The sequence below is a fragment of the Akebia trifoliata genome, chromosome 10 (genome assembly GCF_017979445.1).
Source record: "Akebia trifoliata isolate Shusen 1 chromosome 10, ASM1797944v1, whole genome shotgun sequence".
Taxonomy (NCBI): Eukaryota; Viridiplantae; Streptophyta; class Magnoliopsida; order Ranunculales; family Lardizabalaceae; genus Akebia; species Akebia trifoliata.
Genome location: NC_141384.1, coordinates 13759211 through 13785631, shown reverse-complemented (window position 1 = coordinate 13785631; position 26421 = coordinate 13759211). Strand labels below are relative to the sequence as shown.

General features: G+C 36.8%; 1 protein-coding gene across 1 annotated transcript in view; it reads right to left on the bottom strand.

The window, feature by feature from the left end:
- Positions 1-256: 256 nt before the first annotated feature.
- Positions 257-26421, bottom strand: part of LOC147393159 (DNA repair protein RadA-like protein) — an 83459-nt gene continuing 57294 nt past the window's right edge. Inside the window, exons 10-15 of the mRNA XM_086455698.1 lie at positions 25495-25650; positions 24064-24141; positions 7676-7714; positions 7132-7214; positions 5007-5079; positions 257-595 (exon numbers count right to left, since the gene is read on the bottom strand). Coding sequence (XP_086311824.1) covers positions 434-595; positions 5007-5079; positions 7132-7214; positions 7676-7714; positions 24064-24141; positions 25495-25650 — 591 coding nt within the window. The 3' untranslated portion in view covers positions 257-433. The remainder of the gene's footprint in view (positions 596-5006; positions 5080-7131; positions 7215-7675; positions 7715-24063; positions 24142-25494; positions 25651-26421) is intronic.

Here is a 26421-nt window from a genome sequence, read left to right as displayed (position 1 = left end):
TAAAGGATTAGTTTATCTTTGAAAAATATTTTTATTACAATTGATTTTTACATAACTTATTCAGAAAAACATAATCAGTTTTACAACAATGGTTGCCAAATGGCCCTAAATCACACATAGATGAGGTAGTTTCTGCATACGGTTCTCATACACTTAAAAATGGATTAGATAATTTCCTTCATTAACAAACTATAAATTGAACTTCTAAGAGTGCAGAATGAAACTGTGAACCATATTACGTTGGTTTTGCCAGGAAGAAAAGAAGATTATAAGATGATTACAATTAATTTGATCCACAAAAGGAACCACCAGTTCAAGAAGTAAGCAATATAAATTTACATTAGTTGTGTATTCCAATGTTGCAAAAATTGGTGGAAATTTATAATTAAACAAGTGATTAAAATGGTTCATATCTTACAGCCACTCATTCTACTCAGAATACAGCATTGATTACCTCCTTCAAATTCTTGCAGCCCAAAATCATAATTCCTTCCAACCCAAGAGTCGCAAGAGATTTCTCAGCCAATTTTGGGATGATACACTTTTTATATCCCAGTTTAGCCACTGCATTCACTCTCTTCTCCATTCTAGGAACCTTGAAGAATAAAAGGGACAGAAATTTAAAACAGAAGGAAAAAAAAAAAAAAAGATAAAAAAGGAGTAAATATATAGCTTCTAAATAGTGTGGTGAAATGTCTTTTAATATCATACTGGTCTCTATCCCAATTGAATAAAGAATAATGCTGAAGTGACCTCAAGATTGTACCTCATGTCGCACATCATGGCGAGAAAGTGTTTAGGAACCGTAGATGTTTTTTCATCTATGGTTTATATACACACTTTCACATCAGGATGTGCGATATGAGGTACAATCTTGAGGTCACTCCAGCGCTACTACTCTTGAGTAAAACATACAGTGATGTTGCATTGGATGTTTTCTTTCCTTTTATCGGAATACATATCTAAGGTAAATACATAGCATTAAAGCAAATATATACAATACATCGCGTGCATCTTATGTACTGAAGTTGAATAGAATCTCCATATGAAACTTTTAAGCTAAATCTAGATATTTCTCCCTAAGACCTCTCTAGACTGTAGTTTAAAACATCAATGTCATTTCGGAGTATGATTAATTTACTCGAAAAATATGTTTGATGCATAGATGACATATTATCACCTTCAAATGTGATGTTTTTAAAGCATCGAAAATAACACTAAAATCATATGTATTAGAAAGAACCACACTTCAGTTCAATAAACTAGGTAAGATAATATGTTCAATGCTTAGGTAAGATAAGAAAGAAAAAAAAAAAGAGTTGCTATTGCCACACCAAATTTTTCCTAACGCCACACCAGGTTTGTGCACTTCTTTGTTGAATTATACAGGAATTGGTGTGACAATAGTAACTCTAAAAAATATGATGTTAATTGCAACAACAATGCCTTTTAAACAGTGTTTACAACAAGTCATAATTAATTTAATTAGTTTAGTTTTGCAACAAATATCAAACTCCACCTCTTATTCACATTTTTATGTTGAAAAATAGACATGCATCAAGTATGATAATTATCACTATACTAAAGTATTTCAAATTGTTGAGTGTTGTGTTATCCGCCTCCACTTCCGAATGTCACGTTGATGCAAGACGGTGAGGGAAGAAGATGAAATTTGGGAGTAGGAAATTTGGTTTAAGATATTGGGTAAAGATTTAGGCTAGGATAGGGTAAACCCAAAAGGTAAATGAAATTTTTTAGTAAAGAAAAAGGTTAAAGGTTAAGGTTTGCAGGGTAAGGAAATGATTAAAAGTTAAAGTTAATAGGGTAATGATCAAAGATTAAGAGAATGGAGAAAAGATTAACAGTTGAGGTTTGTAGGTTTCAAGAATCAAGAATGAAGATTTCAAAAAAATCAAGAGAAAATAATAATAAAAAGATAAATAAAGATTAGAAGAAAAAGAGAAGGGATGGAAAGATAGAACCTTGGAATCACAGAAAGGGATTCTTGGAATCACACCAAGAATGGTGAAGATCTCACTTCAATTTATGAAAGAAACTCATTCTTTATTCATCATTCTTCGTTAAAAAAAAAAAAAAAAAAAAACTAATACAATCTATATAAAGAAAATAAATCTAATAATCCTAATCAAACTAAAATACCAAATAAATAATCAAACATTCGCAACTTTCTCTCTCCTAAGTTTCCAACCCTAATAAACTTAAATAAATGACAAACTGAAGTTACTAAACTACCCCTAAATATTACACTAAGAATAAGCACAAAAAAACATAAAATTAAGGCCCTAAACTAACTCAAAACTTAAAAAAATAACTTATCTAAAATAATCATGAATAATAAAATCATTTTATCTAGACCCAATTAAGTACAATCCTAAATAATTACAAAGTTTAGTCGGAACCATTAATCATTAACTTGATTTGCATAGGGCTGGCAATTATCCAAAAGATACCCAATCTGATTTGAAAAAACATGAAAAATCAGATTTACGGATTTCGAATTGCAATCTTATATCCAAAACAAATTCGGATTGGATTTGAATCTACCCGAGTCCGATCCAAACGTATTTTAATAATTATTTTATTATTCTTAATTTCATATGAATACATATAGATAAAATGTTTTAGTATTTTCAGTTTCCCTTTATATTTGTACTTGGAAAGAAGATTTTTTAAAATTTTATATGATTTTATATTTTTTAATTTTTTTGAACATTGATCGTTTGAAAGTAAGGCATGTGTTTGGATCAGATCGGTTTCAGATTACGGATCAAATTCGGTCCACATATTCATTAATTTGTTTGGATCGGATTGAGTACAGGTTTGAAAATTTTTCAGATCGGTATTGGAATGGTACTGATCCAGTACCAAACCGATCTATTGCCAGCCCTAGATTTGCATTCCGCATTATTCTCCTCTGATTGGAGAAAACTCATCCTTGAGTTTTAAAGTACATGAGAATAATAATGAAAATTTATGGTTCATCCCTTTTGGAGAAGATTCTTCCTCATGTCTTTATGTTATGTTGAACCATTAACTTCAAATTGCGATCTTCTATCTTGGCAAAGTCTTCACTGTACCCATCTAAGATGATTAGGTTGATTTGAGGTAGTGATGGAACAACTGCATCATGAACAAAAATTGTAAATGTTATCTCCAAAAGATCTTCCTACTCTTTTAACGTATTTTCACTTTATGGTCTTGTTTTTGCATTAATTGTAGAGTTGTAAGCACATCATCTTCTGAAGCTGATGAATGTCTTTTCATCAATCTCCTCTTTGACTGATGGTACCACAGGCAACATTTCCATGGATCTAACTTGAGTAGATATTATCTGCCTGAAGTAACACGTAGATTATTTCGCTCTGCATCAAATGTAGCTTGTATATGTGAGATCTAATATCAACTCATCACAATATGATAATCATTTAGGAAAACCATCTTGTACTTGACACCATGGATAAAATTTCCTTGACGAAACTGAACGAGGATGCCTTCATCTCAATAACCACAATAGATATAACTTCCTAGAAGGTAAAACTAACCTGATTTTGACTTCCAATAGCATCTCTATTTATTCCAGGTTTAGCTCTGATACCGAATTTGATGTAGAACAGTGAGGGAAGAAGATGAAATTTGAGGATTAGGGATTTTGATTTAGGATTTTGGGTAAAGATTTAGGCTAGGATCGGGTAAACACAAAAGGTAAATTAATTTCTTATGCAATTATTGTAGGGTAGAGAAAACGGTTAAAGGTTGAGGTTTGTAGGGTAAGGAAATGATTAATAGTAAACGTTTATTAGGTAATGATGAAAGGTTAAGAAAATGAAAAAGGACTAAGGGTTGAGATTTGTAGGTTTCAAGAATCAAAAATAAAAAATTCAAGAATTCAAGAAAGTTAAAGAGAAAACAATAAAATAAAAATAAATATTAGAAGAAAAAAGAAAAGGGATAGAAAGATAGAACTGTGGAACCACATCAAGGGTTTTTTGGAATCACACCAAGAATGGTGGAGAACTCACTTCACTCCATGAAAGAAACTCATTTTTTATTCATCATTCTTCGATTACAAAAAACGCTTAATACAATCTATATGAAGAAAATAAATCTAAGAATCCTAATCAAATGAAAATACCAAATAAATAACCTAATTTTCTAACCCTAATAAACTTAAATAAAAGACAAATTAAAGTTACTAAATTGTCCCTAAATATTATACTAAGATCACGGGCCAATAAAACATCAAAATAAGCTCAAAAACATAAAATTAAAGCCATAAAACAACTGAAAACAAAAAAATAATTAATCTAAAATAATTCCGAATGATAAAATCGTTTTATCTAAAGACCCAATTGAGTGAAAACCTAAATAATTACAAATTTTTCATCGGAACCCTTAACCATCGACTTGATTTGCATTCCGCAATACATGTGCTAACGTTGCATCTTCCCCATCACATCGGTCTTTTGGTGTAAATTATATGTCAACATGGTATCAGAGCGCTAGGTTCATATAGTGACGGGTTTGAGTCTACTCGAAAGAATTTTTCCACTCTTATGGGTGAGGGGGAATGTTGAGTGTTGTGTTATCTGCCTCCGCAAGTGTCACATGCTCCCGTATCATGCCCCAGTTCGACCCGTGACCTAATATTCATAGTTGTGCCTTCCACAATCTTTTGGGGTAAATGGTTTGTCGATACAAGTCATATATTAGATCGGGAAGAAAATTGTTACTCTAAATGATGCAAGGAAATTTTTATATGTTGCCTTGTTTTGATCGACTAAAAGTTTATAGAGAGACAACTAACGGAAACAAATCTGAAGTCCAACATTGGTAACTTGTGGAATATGCCCTTGCAAGGAAAATAAAGAATACATGTAAACTACATATACTTTGTAATTGAGTGAGTGTTTATCTTATATAGTAATCAAAATAACTTGGCATCCATAACTACAATGTCTAGATTAATTTAGTAAGAGAATGCATACCGGGCGGAGCTCTCCACCAAGGCCGACCTCTCCAATGAATGCAATGTCATTTGGAACGGGAATCTCGAGGAAACTTAAAGACAATAAAGTAAAAGAATACATGAGAAAGAGAGAATTGTAAAAAGTAGAATATATTATGATACCATGATTCTTCAAAATGCACATATTACAGGTGTCAAAATAAAAGATTGTTATCTTCTACAGTCTCTTTCTTGTCACCTATTGTCATGTAGGTTATTTCTTAACACCTAATATTTTTCCAATCAAAATTTATAAAATCATACATGGAATCTAAATGTAACAATCTCTGCTTATATTTGCATGGCACCACAATATTGGACAGGACACCTGTCGGTAATTAAAACAAAAAGTAAATTAATAATTTGTTGATTCATCCTCCTTTGGACGGCATATTGGACATTTATATATATAGGGTCCTGTTTGGCAGCCAACATTAAGGAACCAACGTTGGAAGCAAAAATTTGTCTTCTAAGGGGTCAAAAGTTTCGGAATGGGCTGACTTTTTGTGAGGATGATCTCCTCACCATAAAGATGATCCTAAAAAGAAAAAAAATCAACCCATTCCTAAACTTCTATCCCCATCAAGAGTGGTTTACAAGTTCACGGTAAAAATTGACAGTCCACGATTCTTCAACTTGTCAGAAGTTTTGCAATGGGCTGATTTTTTGTGAGGATGACCTGATTTTTTGTGAGGATCATCCTCACAAAAAATCAGCCCATTCTGAAACTTCTAACCCATATAGGATAAATTGTCTCCCATCATTGGCTCCCTAATGTTGGTTGCCGAACATTTCCCATGTATATATAGGGACGGGATCGCCAGCAAACTATATGGCCAACAATATAGCCAACGTGTTTTGAAAATATGGGTTCGAAGTTTCAGAATGGCCTGATTTTTGGTGAGGATCATCTCTATGCTAAGGAGATCATCCTCACCAAAAATCAACCCATTCTAAAACTTCTAACCCCATCAAAAGTAGTTTACAAAAAATGGACGGTTCACGATTCTTCAACTTGTAAACTGGGGTTAGAAGTTTCTAAATGGGGTGATTTTGGTGAGGATGATCTCTTCGGAAATCATCCTCACCTCCTAACTCATATAGGAAAAACACATTGGCTATATCGTTGGCCATTTAGTAGGGCTGGTGAACTTGACCTATATATATATATGGGAGGTCGTCCAAGAGACAAACATTTTGACGTGTTTCGTCCTATATGGGTTAGAAATTTGAGAATGGGCTGATTTTTGGTGAGGATAATCTCCTCACCATTGTTTCGCCCTATATGGGTTAGAAGTTTCGGGATGGGCTGATTTTTTGTGAGGATGATCTCTATGGTGAGGAGATTATCAAAAATCGGCCCACTCCGAAACTTCTAACCCCAGTTGACAAGTTGAAGAATTGTGGACCGCCCATTTTTCACTAAACCACTTTTGATGGGTTAGAAGTTTCAGGATGGACTGATTTTTTGCGAGGATATCTATGGTGAGGAGATCATCCTCCATTCTGAAACTTCTAACCCATATAGGACAGAAAGCGTGGCTTTTTTTTTTTGGCTGGCAATCCTTTCCCTATATATTTATTGATCGGGAAGCAGCCGCCAATTAGAACTCTAGAAGCATCCCTTCAGTTTACCTACTAAACTCTAATTTTATGAACAAATCCTAAATCTCTCCATTCTAATGGATAAGAAAACCCAGGTAATAAAAATACAGCTATGAGGTATCCTTGACCATCAATTTTTACTGCCTCTATCTATTGTGTTTAATTCCTGAAGTCGGAATGTATATACTCAGTCCAACTCATTTTGCAGTCCTTATACTTCAGAGTGTCTCTCCACTAATAAATTTTTACTCTCTAATATCATAAACTAACACTATATTATTTGCAAACAACATATACCAAAGGGAACTACTTTTGAATATGAGCAGATATTTCATCTATGACTAAAGTAAAAACAAAACAAAAAAAAAAAAACTAAAAGATGATCCCTCATGTACAACAATCATAAAAGGGAACCTCTTTTGTCTCACCATTTGTTCTCGCATAAATTATAGCACTCTCAAAATGATATGTATTAAATAATCAATATATTATAAGCATACCTGCTGCAAATTGCAGTTGCTATTGCAAGATCCCCGGCTGTCTCGTCTAACGTCACTCCACTAACAACATTTATAAAAATGGCCTACAAAACAAAGGTGTAAAAGGAAGCCAATGTAAGTCAAAATTTTGACAGATTCGTAGATAGGAGAAACTTACAAAGAGAAAGGCAACCAGAAATCCAAAGGTTTTCAAGTAACCAAAGCTTACAAAAAAAAAACAACGAACCAGAAAGGTTGGTCTCTAGGTCTCTATTTCTTCTTCTTTTTTCATAATCAAATATGTCTATTTCTTAACATAGAGAACCACTAAAGAAAGAAATTACTTATGAACATAGTTTAACTAATGAAAGTAGTCTCCGTTTATAGGCATATGTTAGTCTTTCTATGCTTCTAGACAATGGGATGATTAAATCTGTTGCCTGATCATTTTTGCATGACAATTCTTTAAGAAATGTTGATAAAAAATCGGCTAAATATCTGGCTACAACTTGGGTTATCAAGGGTAAAAAAACATGACTCATAAGATTCAAAGGAAATTTCTTACATTGTTTTGGAGCTTTAGACCTGCTTGCTTTATGAGGACCTACAAAATCAAAGCTCTAAAATCAGTCTTTAATTAGAGGTACAGCATATATATAAAAGCATTATTTTGTACTCGTAAAAAATAAATACAGTATCAATATTTTTATCATCCCATGGTCCGCTGAATAGAAGGATACAAAAGAAGCGACGGGCGCTCAATTACGATATCATGAAAGTAAATAATTCAAGCATTCAGATTTGTGATACTCCATGTGGATTGAATTAAGCAGCGACATACAGAAAATGATAGAAACTTAGATGATATAGGAATGAGGTCCTGAACCAATCCAGAGAAAATACCCCAAGAAGCTACAAAATAAAAGTAAGAAATGCAGATGAAACGAAGAAAACCCAACCACATAGAAGGAAAATATAAGATGTACTTGGTTCACAGAAAAAGGACTACATCCATGGGTAATCCGGCAGGTGATTAAATACACTACTCAAGAATGGAGATTAAAATGAGGCTATGATGAGCTTATCTCCTCGACCTGGTGAAACCCATCGACATGATAATTGAAAGCACCTCCAACACCTTGGATCTCAAACCTAAATGGTGTGTTGCAGTGCCATCTCTTCTTGTTTGTTGTGTTTTTTCAGTAACTATCATCTGAGAGTTGTGGCTCCTTGCCAAGACAAGAAGGAATCAAATAGCTCTCAAATGTTCATGTTAAGGAGAAGAATGGAGATACCTAGAGATTCTGTTAGCAGATCAAGATGAGTCATCCTAGATGAATGCATAAATTGACACACACTAACAACATATGCAATGTCTAGATAATAAGAGATAGAGCAATCTATTGACCAACTAATTCTTGAAACTAATCGACACTAATAAAAGGATGCCTATCCTGACCATTCAAACAATGCCTAACAAGATTTTCAAACTCCTTGAAAACATCTAATAGGTATTTTCTCTGAGAGAGATGTATTCCATTGATCTCTTAATTTCAATTCCAAGAGAGTATCTCAACACCCCAGATCCATAATTTCAAACTCTTCCCAGATAAGCTTAAGTTGTTGAATCAGCTTTTATAATATCCAATCACAACTACATCACTCACCCATATACACTATAAGAGCCACTATGCCACTATATAACCTAATCTTTTCAAGGAATTACTAAACCTGCAAACCATGACCTTGGTGACTACTTCAACCCATATAAGCTTTTTTAGCTAGCAAACTCTCCCATTATTATCTGTGGAAAAGAAACTACACAGGAATTCCATATAGCCCTCACGTAATGATCCATGAAGAATTATTCGTGACATCATGTTAAACTAGTTACAAAAGATTGTTACCAAATAAAAAATCACGCTAAGGAAGCCCATCTTTGCAACTGGAAGAAAATTCTTCTAATAGTCTATCTTGTATGTCAATGTGTAGCATTTAGCGATGCAGGACTATTATGCTTATCTAAAGGGAGGGTTTGAGATTAAGATAAGATTACTAAAATCAATTAAAAATTAAATAAATAAACTAACCCTCATTCATCCACAACACGAGAACATCAAATAAATAATTATATTAAAATTCCAATGCAATCACAATCCCACAAAACTGAATCCCTCAAATAGGAAGAGGAATGCCAATGGAAGATTGGACTTCCACTAGCTTAGGGTTTTAATTACAAATCCAATGTGAAAGATTGATCTCTTCAAGGAATTCTATAATAAGTTTAAGCTCAAAGGGTTTTATTTGTTGGAAGACTAATGATGTATATGGTATTATAATCTGGTTCGAATATTTAAGCAGAATTTCCAACAATTATAAATCAAAAAAAGAACTTAAAAAAATTTTGAGTTGAGTAGACTGTGGGTCTATTTTTAGGACAACAGTAGGGGCAGCAGGTGTAGGGTTAAAGTTTAGGGTTTAAACAATGTCTACATGGGATTCAAGGGCTTTAGTTGAGGCTGTCTTGATGCTGCAGTTGGTTTTATGCAGGTTAGGAAAGGTTGGAACTGGTCTAGGGTTTACTGGGCAGCAATTTAGATGGCTGGAAAAGGTGCGGCAGCAGTTAGGGAGGCTAGGATAGGGATCAAATTTTGTAGAGCAGGGTAGATATTGATGCAATGAAGATTTAAGGAAGTTTTAGTAGGATTTGGGGTAGGTTAGGTTGCTATAAATCAAGCTACAGAAGGTTTCTGGGTAAGGGAAAGAGGTAACAAAACCTGGGATGGCTAGAAGAGGTTTGGGACTGGTTGAAGGAGTAGGCTTCAGGATGGCTGGTTGGTTGAAAACATAAAAAAATATATATATATATATTTAGAGGAGAAGAAAAGAATAGAAGATTTAATGCATTGTACCTTGACTTCAAACCAAAGTTTCCATGGATGGCTTCACACCAAATAATCCATTTCAATGGATGGCTTCACACCAATCCAATCGTTGGAGAAGAAAACCCATAAATTTTGTTTCATTTTTTTTTTGGATAGATAAGATAGAAAATATACAACTAAATGCCGGTCGAGATGACCCACCCTAAGAAGAGCAGAAAAAGAAAAAAAAAGAACTGAATTGAAAGCTAGTTAAATGCGATACAACAAACGATATCCCATTGGACCAAGAAATCCTCGAAGAAAAGCCCTTTGAATTCTTTAAAAATTTTGCCCAAAAGAATAGCAGCCAAAGGATCGAGAATATCAACTTGTGAGTCGATTGTGACCTCCCTTGAAAAGTAATAGCATTTCTTTCTTTCCAAATGCCCCAAAAGATCTCAAACGGCATTGGGCTCCAAATCAACTTTTTCGCATGCCGAAAACTCAAACCCAATTGAAGCCATTCCCCAAAGACACCTCTAACGGAGCATGGACCACACCAGACTATCCCAAACAAGGACAAAAAACGAGCCCACACCTCCTTTGCTACCTCACAGTGAATGAGCACGTGATTAGTAGATTTCTCGTTAGACATACACATGCAACACCCATTCGGCCACAAAAACCTCTTCTGCTCAAAAAATCTTGAGTTTGAATCCTTTCCCATACAGCCACCCAAACAAAAAAGAGCTACCTTGGAAGGCACCCTTGGGCCCCAAACCACTATATGCAGGAAAGTGTGGTCCCCACACCTATTTCTATTTAGATCTTCATAGAAATCTTAATGTTTAATAGGGAGAGATTTTTCTAGATGCGAATCATTATAATAGACTAGTTGGTAAATTAATTTATCGTACTGTTACTTGCCCAAACATCACATTTTCTGTTGGAGTAATTAGTCAATTTACACATGCTCCACAATAGACTTGTTGGAATACAATTTTTCAGATTTTGCGTTATCTAAAGGGGTCACCAGGCAAGGGATTGTTATACAAACTGTCTCAGGTTTTATCTGTCATTAGTTTTTCAAATGTTGAATGGGCTGGAAGTCGTACAGATCGTTGTTCCACTTTGGGTTACAGTTCGAAATAGAGAGAGAAGATTAAGTCTTAATTAATTAGCCCTAATTAGGCTATGTAAGAGTTACATAAGATAAATAAAGAAAAGGAAAAGACTAAATAACCTAGACTTATTTAACACTCCCCCTCAAGTTGGTGCGTGGATATCAACTATGCCCAACTTGGACAAGACATCTTCAAAGGAAGTTTTACTAACTCCTTTAGTAAGAACATCAGCAAGTTGTTGAGAGATAGGAACAAAGGGAGTACAAATCTGTCCAGAAACTATCTTTTCTCTAATGAAATGACGATCAACTTCTATGTGCTTCGTTCTGTCATGCTGAACCGGATTTGCAGCTATGTTAATAGCTGATTTATTATCGCAATATAGTAAGAAGGGGACCGGCACAGGAAGACATAAATCAACTAGTAAGATATTGAGCCACAACAACTTGCATACTCCAAGTGTCATAGCTCTATATTCTGACTAAGCACTCGATCGAGAAACCACATCCTGCTTCTTACTACGCCAAGTTACCAAGTTACCACCAACTTTAGTACAATACCCAGAAGTAGACCTTCTATCAGTCACTGAACCAGCATAATCTGCATCTGTCCATGCCTCAATGCGAAGATGACCATGATTGTTGAATAAAATACCTCGACCAGGACATCCCTTAAGGTATCTAAGAATACGATAAACAGCAGCAAGATGAGATGTTCGAGGTGAGTGCATAAACTGACTTACAACACTAACAGCATAGGCAATGTCAGGGCGAGTCATAGACAAGTAGATCAACTTTCCCACAAGACGCTGATATTGGCCAATATCTGACACACAATCCCCCTCAAAATCAGCCAACCTGTGATTCTGCTCAATAGGAGTATCAGCTGGACGAGATCCAAACTGACCAGAGGCACTGAGTAAATCAAGAACATACTTACGCTGAGAAATAAATATACCGGATTGGGACCGAGCAACCTCAATACCCAGAAAATAGCGAAGATGGCCAAGATCCTTAATCTCAAATTGACGTCCAAAGTAAGTTTTGACCTCGGTAAGGCCATCGGCATCATCTCTAGTAATAACAATATCATCCACATACACAATCAGAGCAACAGTTTTGCCTTTGGAGTGACACAAGAACAAGGTGTGATCAGCAGAACTCTGATGGAAACCAAACTGATGCATGGCTTTAGTGAAGAGCTCAGACCAAGCACGAGGAGACTAAGAACCATCAGCCAGTCGGACCTTGCGATGACCAAAACGAACACTATAGGTTTTAAATAGGGAGGACGTACCGGTCATGTTATCTGAGGCACCAGAATCAATGATCCATGGTGAGGAAGTGGTAGAAACACTGTGTTCAGATGCAAAGGTACCTGAGTGAGCGAAGATAGAAACTGGCTGAGATGAAGTTTCTATCTGATTGAAGAATTTTCTAAACTTGTCAAGCTCGGCTTGGGACAGAGAAACCGAATCCGATGAGGAGGTAGTAGCTGAAGGAGGTGTCAAATCATTCGTTTGTTGAGAAACTACATGAGCTGAAGACCGTTGAAACTGTTGACGATGCTGGTTTGGACGACCATGAAGTGCATAACAGCGAGCCTTCACATGACCTAACTTTCCACGATGATCACACTTATGTCGCTGACGGGTAGGCAGAGACCCACTGGGGGACTGTGAAGAAGGTAAACGAGCAAGCATAGCGGAGTGATCTCCCGAAGAAAGGGGTATGACAGCTGCGCGACGACTCTCATCAGCCAAGACATAGGAATACGCAGTCTGTAGGGAAGGAAAATGATCCATTCCCAATAAATGAACTCTCGCATACTCAAACTCATCCCGGAGACCAGCCAAAAACTGAAAAACCCGATTCTTATCCAGAATTGACACATACAATGTCTCATCAAGAGGATCCTTCCAGGAGTAGTACGAAGAATAAAATGTCAACTCTTCCCACCGAGCACGTAGTTGTGATATATAGGTAGTAACAGAAGAGTCACTCTGCGAGAGTCGAGAAATCTCACGCTCTAGGTTAAAAATGAGAACATTGTTTTGACGTTGCGAGTAAATGCTCTTTGCGGAATCCCATATCTGTTTTGCTGTCGAGGAGAACATAAAACCAGCTGCAATGTGTGATTGCATAGATGTAACCAGCCAAGAACGGACCATAGAATCATTAGCAAACCATTGTGAGTAAGAACTGTCGGTCTGTGCAGGTTGTTTGTCCGCCCCTGTGAGGTAACCGATCTTCCCTTTTCCACCAATGAACATTTCAACCGATCGTGCCCAAAGGAGATAGTTAGGACCATCTAATTTCACGGTAGTAATTTGAATGCTTGGAAAGTCAGTTGAATTAGAAGGAAGACCACTCGATCCATTACTAATACCAGTGATAGAGGAAGAGGATGACTCAGAAGCCATCAAATAATCCGAGTATTTTGGTTTGAAGAGAGTTCACGAAGATGAGGGCACAACTCTCTAGAATAAAGTGATCGCAGCACCCTAAAGGTGACAATGCACGATCGAAAGAGCTATAACGGTTGATTAAACACTGTTATGGGTGACCCAAGTAATCATTACCGCAAGTAATCCTCCTTGCAGCCGGGTTGGTTAATAAGTTGTATAAACAACCCTCGGTCAAGGGTTCGAGGGTCAATAGAGAGGTGAGAACAGCCTTAAACAGCACCCGGTTGTGATCGAAAAATTTCGTAGATGTTCAAGAACACTGCCGGAACCCTCATATACCCACTACGGGGATCGAAAAACTAAAACACAGCCACCAGCTGAGTCGCACGAACTAGAACAGCCACTTATTGGGTTCGTCTGCGCAAGAATCAACTACCTGCTGTAGTTTTAGGGTCCAAACATGCACCAGCAGTGTCGCACGAACTAGAACAACCAGCTGCTGGGTTGAAAAAGCTGAAACACAGGCACCTGCTGTGATCGCAGACGTCTAGACTCTACCTTGGGTATCGCCGGACCTCAATACAGCCACCTTGGGTGTCGCCGGACCTCACTACAGCCACCTTGGGTGTCGCAAGGCTGAAATACAACTGCCTTAGGAGTCGCAGGCTCTAAACAGCATCGTTGCTGTACGTAAAGCTTGATCGCAGGCTTCAAATATTGTTTAACTCCCTATCGCATGATGCGATTAGGGTTTGCAGCAACAGAGAACCCCCGTAAGGGTGATATAGGTTGAAGACAAGTGGTGTAGGAGTGTACGAGGTCGATTAAGGTCTGTTACAGATGAAGAAGGAGGAGTTCGATATAGCTTCAGAGAACCAACTCTGATACCAAGTTTGAAATAGAGAGAGAAGATTAAGTCTTAATTAATTAGCCCTAATTAGGCTATATAAAAGTTACATAAGATAAATAAAGAAAAGGAAAAGACTAAAATAACCCTAGACTTATTTAACAGTTACTATGCCTTTGTGGGTGGAAATTTGGTGACTTGGCACAACAAGAAACAAGTTGTAGCTCGCTTCAGTGATGAGGCGTAATACAGACCTATGGCTCGCACTGCATGTCAGATGCTCTGCGTTCAATCACTTCTCAAGGAAAAGGGAATTAAGGTTCCTTCTCTTATGCCTATGTATTGTGACAATCAGGCTACTAGTTATATTGCTAGTAGACCAGTGTTCCATAAAAGGACCAAGTACATCGAAGTTGATTGTCACTTCATTTATGACATGGTATTGGAAAAACAGATATCTACTCCTTACATCAAGTCAGAAAATCAATTGGGGGATGTGTTCACAAAGCCACTATCTTGGAGTTCTTTTCTTAATTTTTGTACCAAGCTAGGCATGTCTAATTTATATGCTTTAGCTTGAGGGGGAGTGGTAGATATTTTATTTTTTAGTAATATATTTAATTCATTGTATGTGATGGGCCCATAACTTATGCCCATCACCACTGACTAAATCATACATAAATAGTGAAGCCGAACCCTAGAAGGGGATTGATCTCACATTCATCTCTCTTCTTTTCTTTTTTCCCTTTAAATCCAATCTCTTTTCTTCTAATAGCAATAAAGTGACTAAAGTAGCCTTCACAACAAGATAAAAATGCTCTGTAATTGTGTTAGTGATGATGATAGGAAAGAGAATGGGTGGAGCAATAATTGATGTAGAGAAAGAAAAAAAGGAGGAAAATAGGGAAATAGATGGGGCAAACATAACGGTCCCGCAATGTTGGTTGTGGGAAAGAGATGGTGCTGGTAGTGGTTAAATAGAAAGAGAGACTAGGTTAGTGAGAAAGAAAGAAAAAGTTGATGGTGATCAAACATTTGGGAAGAAATATTGAGAATGGGAAGAAAAACATAAGCAAATTTTTAAAATCTAATAGTAACCATATTGATGCAGGACGACGAGGAAAGAAAATGAAAATTTGGGGAGATAGGGAATCTAGATTGGGATTGGTTAAGGATTTGGGTTAGGATTAGGTAAACCCAAAAGGTAAAATAAAATTTTTTGCAATTATTATAGGGTAGAAAAAAGGGTTAAAGGTTAAGGTTTGTAGGTTAAGGACAAGATTAAAGGTTAAGTTTCTAAGTTAATGATTAAAGGTTAAGATAATGGAAAAAATGATTAAGGATTGACGAAAAAGGTTTTCAAGTATCAAAGTTCAAGAATTCAAGAAATCAAGAATCAAGAATTCGAAATTTAAGAATCAAGAAAAAAAAAAAAAAAAAACAAGATTAAAAAGATCAAAGTTCAAACTCTATTTTTATTCATCATTCTTCGCTAGAAAATCCTAATACAATGTATATATAAAGAAAATAAATTCAAGAATCCTAATCAAACTAAAATTTCAAATAAATAGCCTAATTTCAACTTTTTCTTTTCTAATTTTTCATCCTTAATAAACTTAAAATTAAAGCCCTAAACAACTCAAAACTAAAAAAATAACTAATCTAAAATAATCCTGAACGATAAAGCGATAAATCTAATTGAAAACCTAAATAATTACAAAGTTTTTGTCGGAACTTTTGACCGTTGACTTGATTTGAATTCTACATTATTCTCATCAAGTTGGAGAAAACCCATCATCGAGTTTTAAAGTGTTTGAGAATAATCATGACAATTTGTGGTACATCCCTTTTGGCAAAAGATTCATCCTCGTGTTTTGATGTGGTGTTGAACCAGTAACTTAAAATTGCGATCTTCTACTTTGGCAAAGTCTTCATTGTACTCGTTTGAGATGATTAAGTTGATTTGAGGTAGTGATGGAACAACTGCATTATGAACAAAAACTGTAGACATTGTCTACAAAAAATCTTCCTTAGGCTCCGTTGATGTACTTTCCCCTTTCATGATCTTGTTCTTGCGTTGATTCTAAAGTTTTAGGCACGCCATCTTCTAAAGGTAATGTATGATCTATCTTTTCTTCAATTTGCTCTTGGACTGATGGTACCACAAGAGTTGATTTTCATGAATATACCTTGAGTAGATATTGTCTGCCTAAAGTAACACGTAGATTATTTTGCTCTGCATCAAACGTAACTTGTACATGTGAGATAAAATCTCAACCCAATACAATATGACAATCTTTTAAAGGAGTCATCTTGCACTTAGGACTTAAAATGGGTCGTGCTTGGGCCGGATATGTATCTACCTATATCCAAATCCGGATTTTTTTATTCGGGTCCAAATCCGAATCTAGATCTGACTCAAATCCTACTAGCTCAAACTATATCTGAATATTTTTTACTTTCATCAAACCCATATCTAGATTCAATCCGACCAAATTAATTGATTCGAGTCGAATAACTTCAAATCATTTCAAAGTAATTTATTAAAAATGTGGTTTAAATGTGACTTGAACTCAAAAACTCTCCCCAACATACAAAATATTATATCATTTGGAAAAAGGCAGATATAGGGATGGATGCCGTATCTAACCCGTATCCAACTCGGGTCAAGGGACTGTTAAATAAGTCTGTAGGGCTATTTTAGTCCTTTGCATTCTTTAGTTATCTTAATGTATTTCTTATATAGCCTAATTAGGGCTAATTAATAAAATTAATCTCTTTCTCTATTTCAAATTTGGTATCAGAGCAGGTTCTCTGAAACTATATCGAAATCCTCCTTCTTCATCTGCAACATACCTCAATTGACCTCTTCTTTAAAAACGAATCTCTACAAACACTCGTCTCCAACCTATATCACCCCTACGGGGGTTCTTTTTTGCTGCAAACCCTAATCGCATCATGCGATAGGGAGTTAACCATATTCAAAGCCTGCGATCAGGCTTTACTTACAGCAACGATGCTGTTTAGGGCTTGCGACTTCTACGGTAGCTGTATCTCAGCCTTGCGACACCCAAGGTTACTTCAGTGAGGTCCTGCGACACTCAAGGTTGCTTCAGTGAGGTCTTGCGACACCTAAAGTAGAGCCAAGACAGCTGCGATCACAGCAGGTGACTGTGTATAACCTTTTTCAACACAGCAACTGGTTGTTTTGATTCATACGACATAGCTGGTGATTGTTTAAACCCTATAACTACAGCAGGTAGTTGAGTTTTTGAGCAGACGAACCCAATGAGTGGCTGTCCTACCCTGTGCGACACAGCAGGTAGATGATTCTTGCGTAAACGAACTCAATTAGTTGCTGTGTTGTTGTGTGCGACTCAATTAGTTGCTGTTCTGCCTTGTGCGACACAGCAGGTAGCTGTGTTTTTAGTTTTCTGATCCCCGTAGTGGTTATATGAAGAGAGTTGTGGCTACGGAATTTTTTGATCACAGCAGGGAGCTGTTTAAGGCTGTTCTCACACTGATTTTGCTCATTAATTCCCTCTACTTGCGGTAATGATTATTTGGGTCACCCACAACAGTGTTTAATCAACCTTTATAGCTCTTTCGATCGTGTATTGTCACCTTGAGGGTGCTGCGATCACTTTATTGAAGAGAGTTGTGCCCTCATCTTCTTGAACTCCCTTCAAACCAAAGTACTCAGATTATTTAATGGCTTCCGAGTCATCCTCTTCCTCGATCACTGGCATTAGTAATGGATTGTGTGGTCTTCCTTCTCATTCAACTGACTTTCCAGGCACTCAAATTACTACTGTGAAATTAGATGGCCCTAATTATCTCCTTTGGGCACGATCGGTTGAAATGTTCATTGGTGGAAAAGGGAAGATTGGTTACCTCACAGGGGCGGACAAACAACCTGCACAGACCGACAGTTCTTACTCACATTGGTTTGCTAATGATTCTATGGTCCGTTCTTGGCTGGTTACATCTATGCAATCACACATTGCAGCTGGTTTTATGTTCTCCTCGACAGCAAAACAGATATGGGATTCCGCAAAGAGCATTACTCCCAACGTCAAAACAATGTCTGAATTTTTAACTTAGAACGTGAAATTTCTCGACTCTCACAGGGTGACTGTTCTGTTACTACCTATATATCACAACTACGTGCTCGATGGGAAGAGTTGACATTTTATTCTTCGTACTACTCCTAGAAGGACCCTCTCGATGAGACATTATATGCGTCAATTTTGGATAAGAATCGGGTGTTTCAGTTTCTGGCTGGTCTCCGGGATGAGTTTGAGTATGCGAGGGTTCATTTATTGGGAATGGAACCTTTTCCTTCCCTCCAGACTGCGTATTCCTATGTCTTGGCTGACGAGAGTCGTCGCGCAGCTGTCATACCCATTTCTTCGGGAGATCATTCCGCTATGCTTGCTCGTCTACCTTCTTCACAGCCCCCCAGTGGGTCTCTACCTACCCGTCAGCGACATAAGTGTGATCATTGTGGAAAGTTGGGTCATGTGAAGGCTCGTTGTTATGCACTTCATGGACGTCCTAACCAGCATCGTCAACAGTCTCAACGGTCTTCTGCGCATATAGTTTCTCAGCAAACGAATGATTTAGCACCTTCTTCAGCTACTACCTCCTCATCAGATTCGGTATCTCTGTCCCAAGCAGAGCTTGACAAGTTCAGAAAATTCTTCAATCAGATAGAGACCTCATCTCAGCCAGTTTCTACCTTCGCTCACTCAGGTACCTTTGCATCTGCACAGAGTGTTTCTATCACTTCCTCACCATGGATCATTGATTCTGGTGCCTCAGATAACATGACCGGTATGTCCTCCCTATTTAAAACCTATAGTGTTTGTTCTGGTCATCGCAAGGTCCGACTGGCTGATGGTTCTTTGTCTTCCATAGCTGGTCAAGGTCATTTACCCGTTACATCTTCTTTATCCTTAACTAACACACTTCATGTTCCTCAACTTACTACTAACCTTGTATCTGTTAGTAGTCTTACAAAAAATTTGAACTGCAGTGTAACCTTTTATCCCTCTCATTGTGTCTTTCAAGATCTGGAGTCGAAGAGGACGATTGGCACTGGACATAAAGAAAATGGATTGTATCTCTTGGACGTTCCCAGTTCACCTAGCACTCATTCTGCTCTTCAGCTTAGTAGTAGTCGTAGTCAGTCGAATAAGACTCTTGTAATGCGTTGGCATTTACGTTTAGGCCATATTTCCTTTGGATATTTGAAACACATGTTCCCTACTTTATTTCATAATAACAATTTGTTTGATTTGTCTTGTGAAACTTGTCAATTAGCTAAACATGTGCGTTCTTCTTATCCTATTAGTATGAATACTACTACACCTCCTATGTTTGACTTAATTCATTCTGATGTGTGGGGTCCTTCCCCTGTTACATCCACTCATGATTTTCGCTATTTTGTTTTGTTCATCGATGACCACAGTCGTACTACTTGGGTTTATCTTATGAAACACAAGAGTGAGGTTTATGGGATCTTCAAGCAATTTCTTGCTATGGTTCATACCCAATTTGGTCGTACCATCAAGACCTTCCGTTCTGATCATGGTACTGAGTACACCTATAGTGAGGTCTTGAAACTTTGTTTAGAGTCTGGCATTGAGCATCAAATGTCCAATGTTAAGACCCCTCAGCAGAATGGTCGCTCAGAACGAAAAAATCGTCATATTCTAGAGTTAGCTCGTGCCATTTCTATTGGCATGAATGTGCCTCAAGCCTATTGGGCTGATGCAGTTCTTACTGCTGTTTATCTTATTAATCGGACTCCCTCTAGTGTTCTTCAGTTTGCCACACCTCTCTCTAAGCTCTCTCCAGATCGTCCTGTGTTTCCACTTCCCCCGCGTGTGTTTGGGTGTGTCTGCTTTGTTCAAATTCTTACTCCAACTCGTACTAAACTTGACCCTAAAGCAATAAAATGTATTTTTTTGGGTTATTCCTCTACCCAGAAAGGATACCGTTGTTACCATCCTCCTTCTCGACGGCGTTTCGTTTCTCGAGATGTTTCTTTTTTTGAACATACTCCTTACTATAGTGGGTCTGTTGGTATTCAATCTGAGTGATTTCCTCTAGATTTACCTGATGATCCTTTTCCTTCTTTATTTCCCCTTCCCATGCCTGTTCCTTCCACTCCATCCCCCTTCAGTTTGTCCTTTCCTCCATTGCAAGTTTATTTCGACGTCCACGTGATACTACCATCACTTTTATGTCCGACCAGCTCGCCTCCTCGCCTCCAGCTCCGCCTCTGTCTGTTCCCTGTGATGATCGTCCTATGCCACTCGTAAGGGTAAGCGTACTTGTACTTATCCCATTTCAAATTATATATCTAACTCTGCACTCTCACCATCCTATCAGAGTTTTCTTGCTTCTGTTTCTGCTGTTTCTCTTCCTACTACTGTTGCAGATGCTCTTGCTCATCCTGAGTGGCGCGCAGCTATGATTGATGAGTTGACTGCTCTTGAAAAGACTCAAACATGGGAAATTGTGCCTCTTCCGCCTGGACGGAAAGCTGTGGGTTGTCGTTGGGTATTCACCCTTAAGCATAATCCGGATGGTTCCATTGCTCGTTATAAGGCCCGTCTGGTGGCCAAAGGTTATGCTCAGACTTATGGGATTGATTATCAGGATACTTTTGCTCCAGTTGCCAAGATAACCACCATTCGCGTTCTCCTTTCTGTTGCTGCTATCCGAGGATGGCCTCTTTTTCAATTAGATGTCAAGAATGCTTTTCTCAATGGTGATCTTCAGGAAGAAGTCTATATGGTCCAACCTCCTGGGTTTCTTTCTTCTGCTTCTCCTGCCCATGTTTGTCGTCTTCGCCAGTCTCTTTATGGTCTGAAGCAGTCTCCTCGTGCTTGGTCTGAGCGCTTCACTAAGGCCATGCATCAGTTTGGTTTTCATCAGAGTTCTGCTGATCACACCTTGTTCTTGCGTCACTCCCAAGGCAAAACTGTTGCTCTGATTGTGTATGTGGATGATATTGTTCTTACTGGAGATGATGCAGATGGCCTTACTGAGGTCAAAACTTACTTAGGACGTCAATTTGAGATTAAGGACCTTGGACATCTTCGCTATTTTTTGGGTATTGAGGTTGCCCGGTCCCAGTCTGGTATATTTATTTCTCAGCGTAAGTATGTTCTTGACCTACTTAGTGCCTCTGGTCAGCTTGGATCTCGTCCAGCTGATACTCCTATTGAGCAGAATCACAGGTTGGCTGATTCTGAGGGGGAGTGTGTGTCAGATATTGGCCAATATCAGCGTCTTGTAGGCAAATTGATCTACTTGTCTATGACTCGCCCTGACATTGCCTATGCTGTTAGTGTTGTAAGTCAGTTTATGCACTCGCCTCGAACATCTCATCTTGCTGCTGTTTATCGTATTCTTAGATACCTTAAGGGATGTCCTAGTCGAGGTATTTTATTCGACAATCATGGTCATCTTCGCATTGAGGCATGGACAGATGCAGATTATGCTGGTTCAGTGACTGATAGACGGTCTACTTCTGGGTATTGCACTAAAGTTGGTGGTAACTTGGTAACTTGGCGTAGTAAGAAGCAGGATGTGGTTTCTCGATCTAGTGCTGAGTCAGAATACAGAGCCATGGCACTTGGAGTATGCGAGTTGTTGTGGCTCAAAATCTTATTAGCTGATTTATGTCTTATTGTGCCGGTCCCCTTCTTACTATATTGTGATAATAAATCAGCGATTAACATAGCTGCAAATCCGGTTCAGCATGACAGAACGAAGCACATAGAAGTTGATCGTCATTTCATTAGAGAAAAGATAGTTTCTGGACAGATTTGTACTCCCTTTGTTCCTACCTCTCAACAACTTGCTGATGTTCTTACTAAAGGTGTTAGGAAAACCTCCTTTGAAGATGTCTTGTCCAAGTTGGGCATTGTTGATATCCACGCACCAACTTGAGGGGGAGTGTTAAATAAGTCTGTAGGGCTATTTTAGTCCTTTGCATTCTTTAGTTATCTTAATGTATTTCTTATATAGCCTAATTAGGGCTAATTAATAAAATTAATCTCTTTCTCTATTTCAAATTACATCAATCCATATCCGACCAATATTTTAATTCGGATATACTTGAAGGAACCAAACCCGCTAAAATCGGATACAAATCTCTCGAGTTTCGGATAACATTCGACATATTTTAAGCCCTACTTGCACTCAGCAACATGGATAAACCTTCCCTAAAGGAACTGAACGACGAAACCTTCATCATAATATCCAATAAATGTTTTATCTTCAACATTCTGCAATATCTTCTCAAAAAAAAAAAACTTATGGAAATCAAGCTTTCCTCATATTCGTCACTGCACAATACCCAAAATGACTTCCTGGAAGGTAAAAACAAATCTGGTTATGATTTCCAGTACCATCTCTATCTATTCCATGTTTAGCTTTAATACCAAATCTAATGCAAGATAGTGAAGGAACAAGATGAAAATCTGGGGAGGTAAGGAAAAGGGAAATCTAGTTAGGGATTGGTTTAAGGATTTGGGCTAGGATAGGGTAAACCCAAAAAGTAGAATGAAATTTTTTGCAATTATTTTAAGGTAGAGAGAAAAAGGTTAAAGGTTAAGGTTTGTAAAATAAGGAAATGATTAAGGGTTAAGTCTATAAGGTAATAATTAAAAGTTAAAAGAATGGAGAAATATTAAGGGTTAAGGAAAAAAGTTTTCAAGAAATCAAGATTCAAGAATTCAAGAATTCAAGCAATCAAGAATCAAGAATCAAGAATCAAAAATTCAAGATTTAGGAATCAAAGAAAAAAAAAAAAAACAAGATTAGAAGAAAAAAAGAATGTTATCTTGGACTCACTCCAAAATGGCTTCACATCACACCCATTTTTGGGAAGATCAAAGATCAAATTCTATTTTTATTCATCATTCTTTGTTAAAAAAAATCCTAATACAATCTATACATAAAGAAAATAAATCCAAGAATCCTAATCAAACTAAAATTTCAAATAAATAACCTAATTTCAACTTTCTCTCTTCTCATTTTCCAAGCCTAATAAACTTAAATAAAAAACAAACTAAAATTAATAAACTACCCCAAAATATTATACTTAGACCATGGGCCAATAAAACATGGAAATAAGCCCAAAAACATAAAAATAAAGTTATAAAACAACTCAAAACTAAACAAATATAAGTAATCTAAAATAATCCCGAATGACAAAACGATAAATCTAGTCCCAATTAAGTGAAAACCAAAATAATTAAGAAAAAATCGTCGGAATACTAATCATTTTATATAAAAGCCATATCCACATTTAACTCATTTACTAAGATTTTTATGCAACTTATTTACCACATTTTTTATTTTTTCTGACATAAAATGATTAAAATGAACTTCTCAATCTAGACCTATCCATACCTATTTTGACATCCATCCATGCACCATGCAAAATCATGCATAACCGGAAAAAAAAAATATGCCTTTGAATGCATTGGCAAAATGTAGTCAACATTAGTAGAATAATAATGGCCCGTCACCGTGAATACAATGTTGAAGTGAAAAAAGTGTTAATTAATGATTTATTAGTTTCTAGTAACCATAGAAAGTCATAGATCAAGAATGTAAGAATTAACATTGGGAATGACATGCATGAACCATCCAGGTAACGTTGATAAGAGGGATATAACTACTCACTGAAATAATCATGTCAACCCTACTTTGTTGGACTCCGTTAACATGCCTTCCCACTGACGAGTCAGATAAACATAATGCCTGCAAAGAAATTCTATCAATTATTCAAATTCAATTTCATGAAGGAGAGATGTGATGAGAGGAAGTTAAAAGCAATCGAGTCTGGGTTAAAATTGACTTGACCTCTCCATGGAGAAGTTAGCTATTGACATTGCCACAACAATAAATAAACAAACAAAATTTGAGTTTCGAAAAGATAGCAAAGTGAAACTTCATCATCATCAAAGCCTTATGGCCTTATCCTATTTTGAGTTGGGTGAACAAATCAAGTTCCTTAATCCTAATTTTCCTAGAGCCATGACTTTTGTTACTGCAAGAGTGTTCCCATACGCGTTCACTGCATCAATTCTTGTTTTTTTTGGGTCTTACTCTTGCTATTTTAGAACCTTTAACTTGCACATTCTTCCTAATCAGGGTTGTCACCAGTCATCGCCAAACACAACAAAATCATCTTGTTCAACTCTCTTATTTTGTCACATATTGGGGCCACTAAAATTCTAGCATGGGGATACTTCTTAAAATGCTAATTAAATAGTACAAGGTTATGTCTGTATACAAAATCAAATAGATCAATAAGATTCATACAAATGATCCTAATTTTTTGGGATAAGACTTGACAATGATGATGACAATCTGTTCAACAAAAGAAATCATATTCATTAGTTTCATAAATGGAGCTAATATTGATGGTTCAATGAGGTTCATTAGTCGAAACTGCTACAAGAGTAATCTCAGAAATGGCCACAAGTTCAGGGCATAAATGAAGGTTACTCCATTGAAGTCAATGACAGAGGATGGAAATGCTAATAATGACTAACTCCTAGAATTTCAAGAGTACAAATCATCAAGGGTGACCATGATGGGTAACTGGCATTTTTAAACTTAACCGAAATGTCATACACAAGTACTCGTCCAATTTTGAAGTGTAAAAGTAAAATAGTTTGCCTTTTTCACTAGAAACAATTAAGTTTAATTAGGAAAACAAACAAAAGATGCAATCTTGATAAGTTGGTCAAGAAATGAGTGTCGATACCATGACCCAAGTTCAAAACCCACCTTCACCTACTAATAACTGACCACTAATCTCACTTGCTAAGCTAAAATAAAAGATAAACAAACACTAGTAATATCAAAACCAATGTTAATTTGAAGAAGAGAGATATAAATGAATAAATCAAAGCCAGTAAAATGAATTCCCTATATTAATGATAGTACAATAGATTTACGCACAACATGGTGCAAAGAATGTGAGAAGATAAATTTATTGACCCTATCATACGTAAAGCCATAGATATCTAAGAATTCAATACCTCGAAAAAAAACCTAGAAATTCATCAATTACAAACACAAACGATAAAGCATAAGCAGAAATACCTGAATTTCAATAACAAATGTTCGGGACCCATCAATAATTACTGCAACAGCAAGTCCAGCTAAAACTTCTGAATCAAAGTGTTGCTCAGTTAAAAATATCTCGCTAGGGTTTGAAACAGCTTGCAGCCCCGATTGTGACATTTCAAACACTCCAAGCTTGCAAAGATAAATAATTCAATCATTAGTATTGGTGCAAAAAATTTCAACATGAACTAAAAGAAGAATATCATAGTTCGAACATAAAATTATGAATTGTTGAAAAAATTCAGATATTATTTGTTTTGATCTCCATATGTTGATCTAAGGTTGAAACATAGAACAAAATTACATTTTCTCTTATGGCTGAACTGGACTCTACTTATCTGGTCCAGCACCAAAAGAATATCACCCTGACCTAGGGAGACTTCCTTTCCTCATAAGAACGACATAACTATTGGTCCACTCTATATAACCCGCCCTTATCCATGTAAAGAGGAAGAAGCCATCCCTCTTTAGGGGTGTGGAATCCTTTTGGGTTCCAACCTCGTAACTACAAGTCTAGGTTTCTCTTCTCATTTTAAAATATACCTTGAGAAATAAATCGTATTAAGTACTAATTTAGAACTCTATTAATTGCAGATAAACCCAGAAAGTCTTGTGCAATTGAACCCCCAAGATGTCTTCTGTAGAAACTAATGTTCACCTTTTCCACTGCCAATAATTTTTTATCGAGTGCATTATATACAGATTAGGATCAATGTATGATAGTGTATCCACATGAAAAGTTTGAAATCAACTACAATGACTAAAACAAGGTCATCCCATCTTACAGAGACCATAAATGTGCCAACACTTAAATGAAATGCCCAATCTCATTCTCAGTATGCGGCAATCTAAGTATGAAGTTGTTGCAAATCAAAGGTTCCAATGGAAACAAAAGTATCGGTA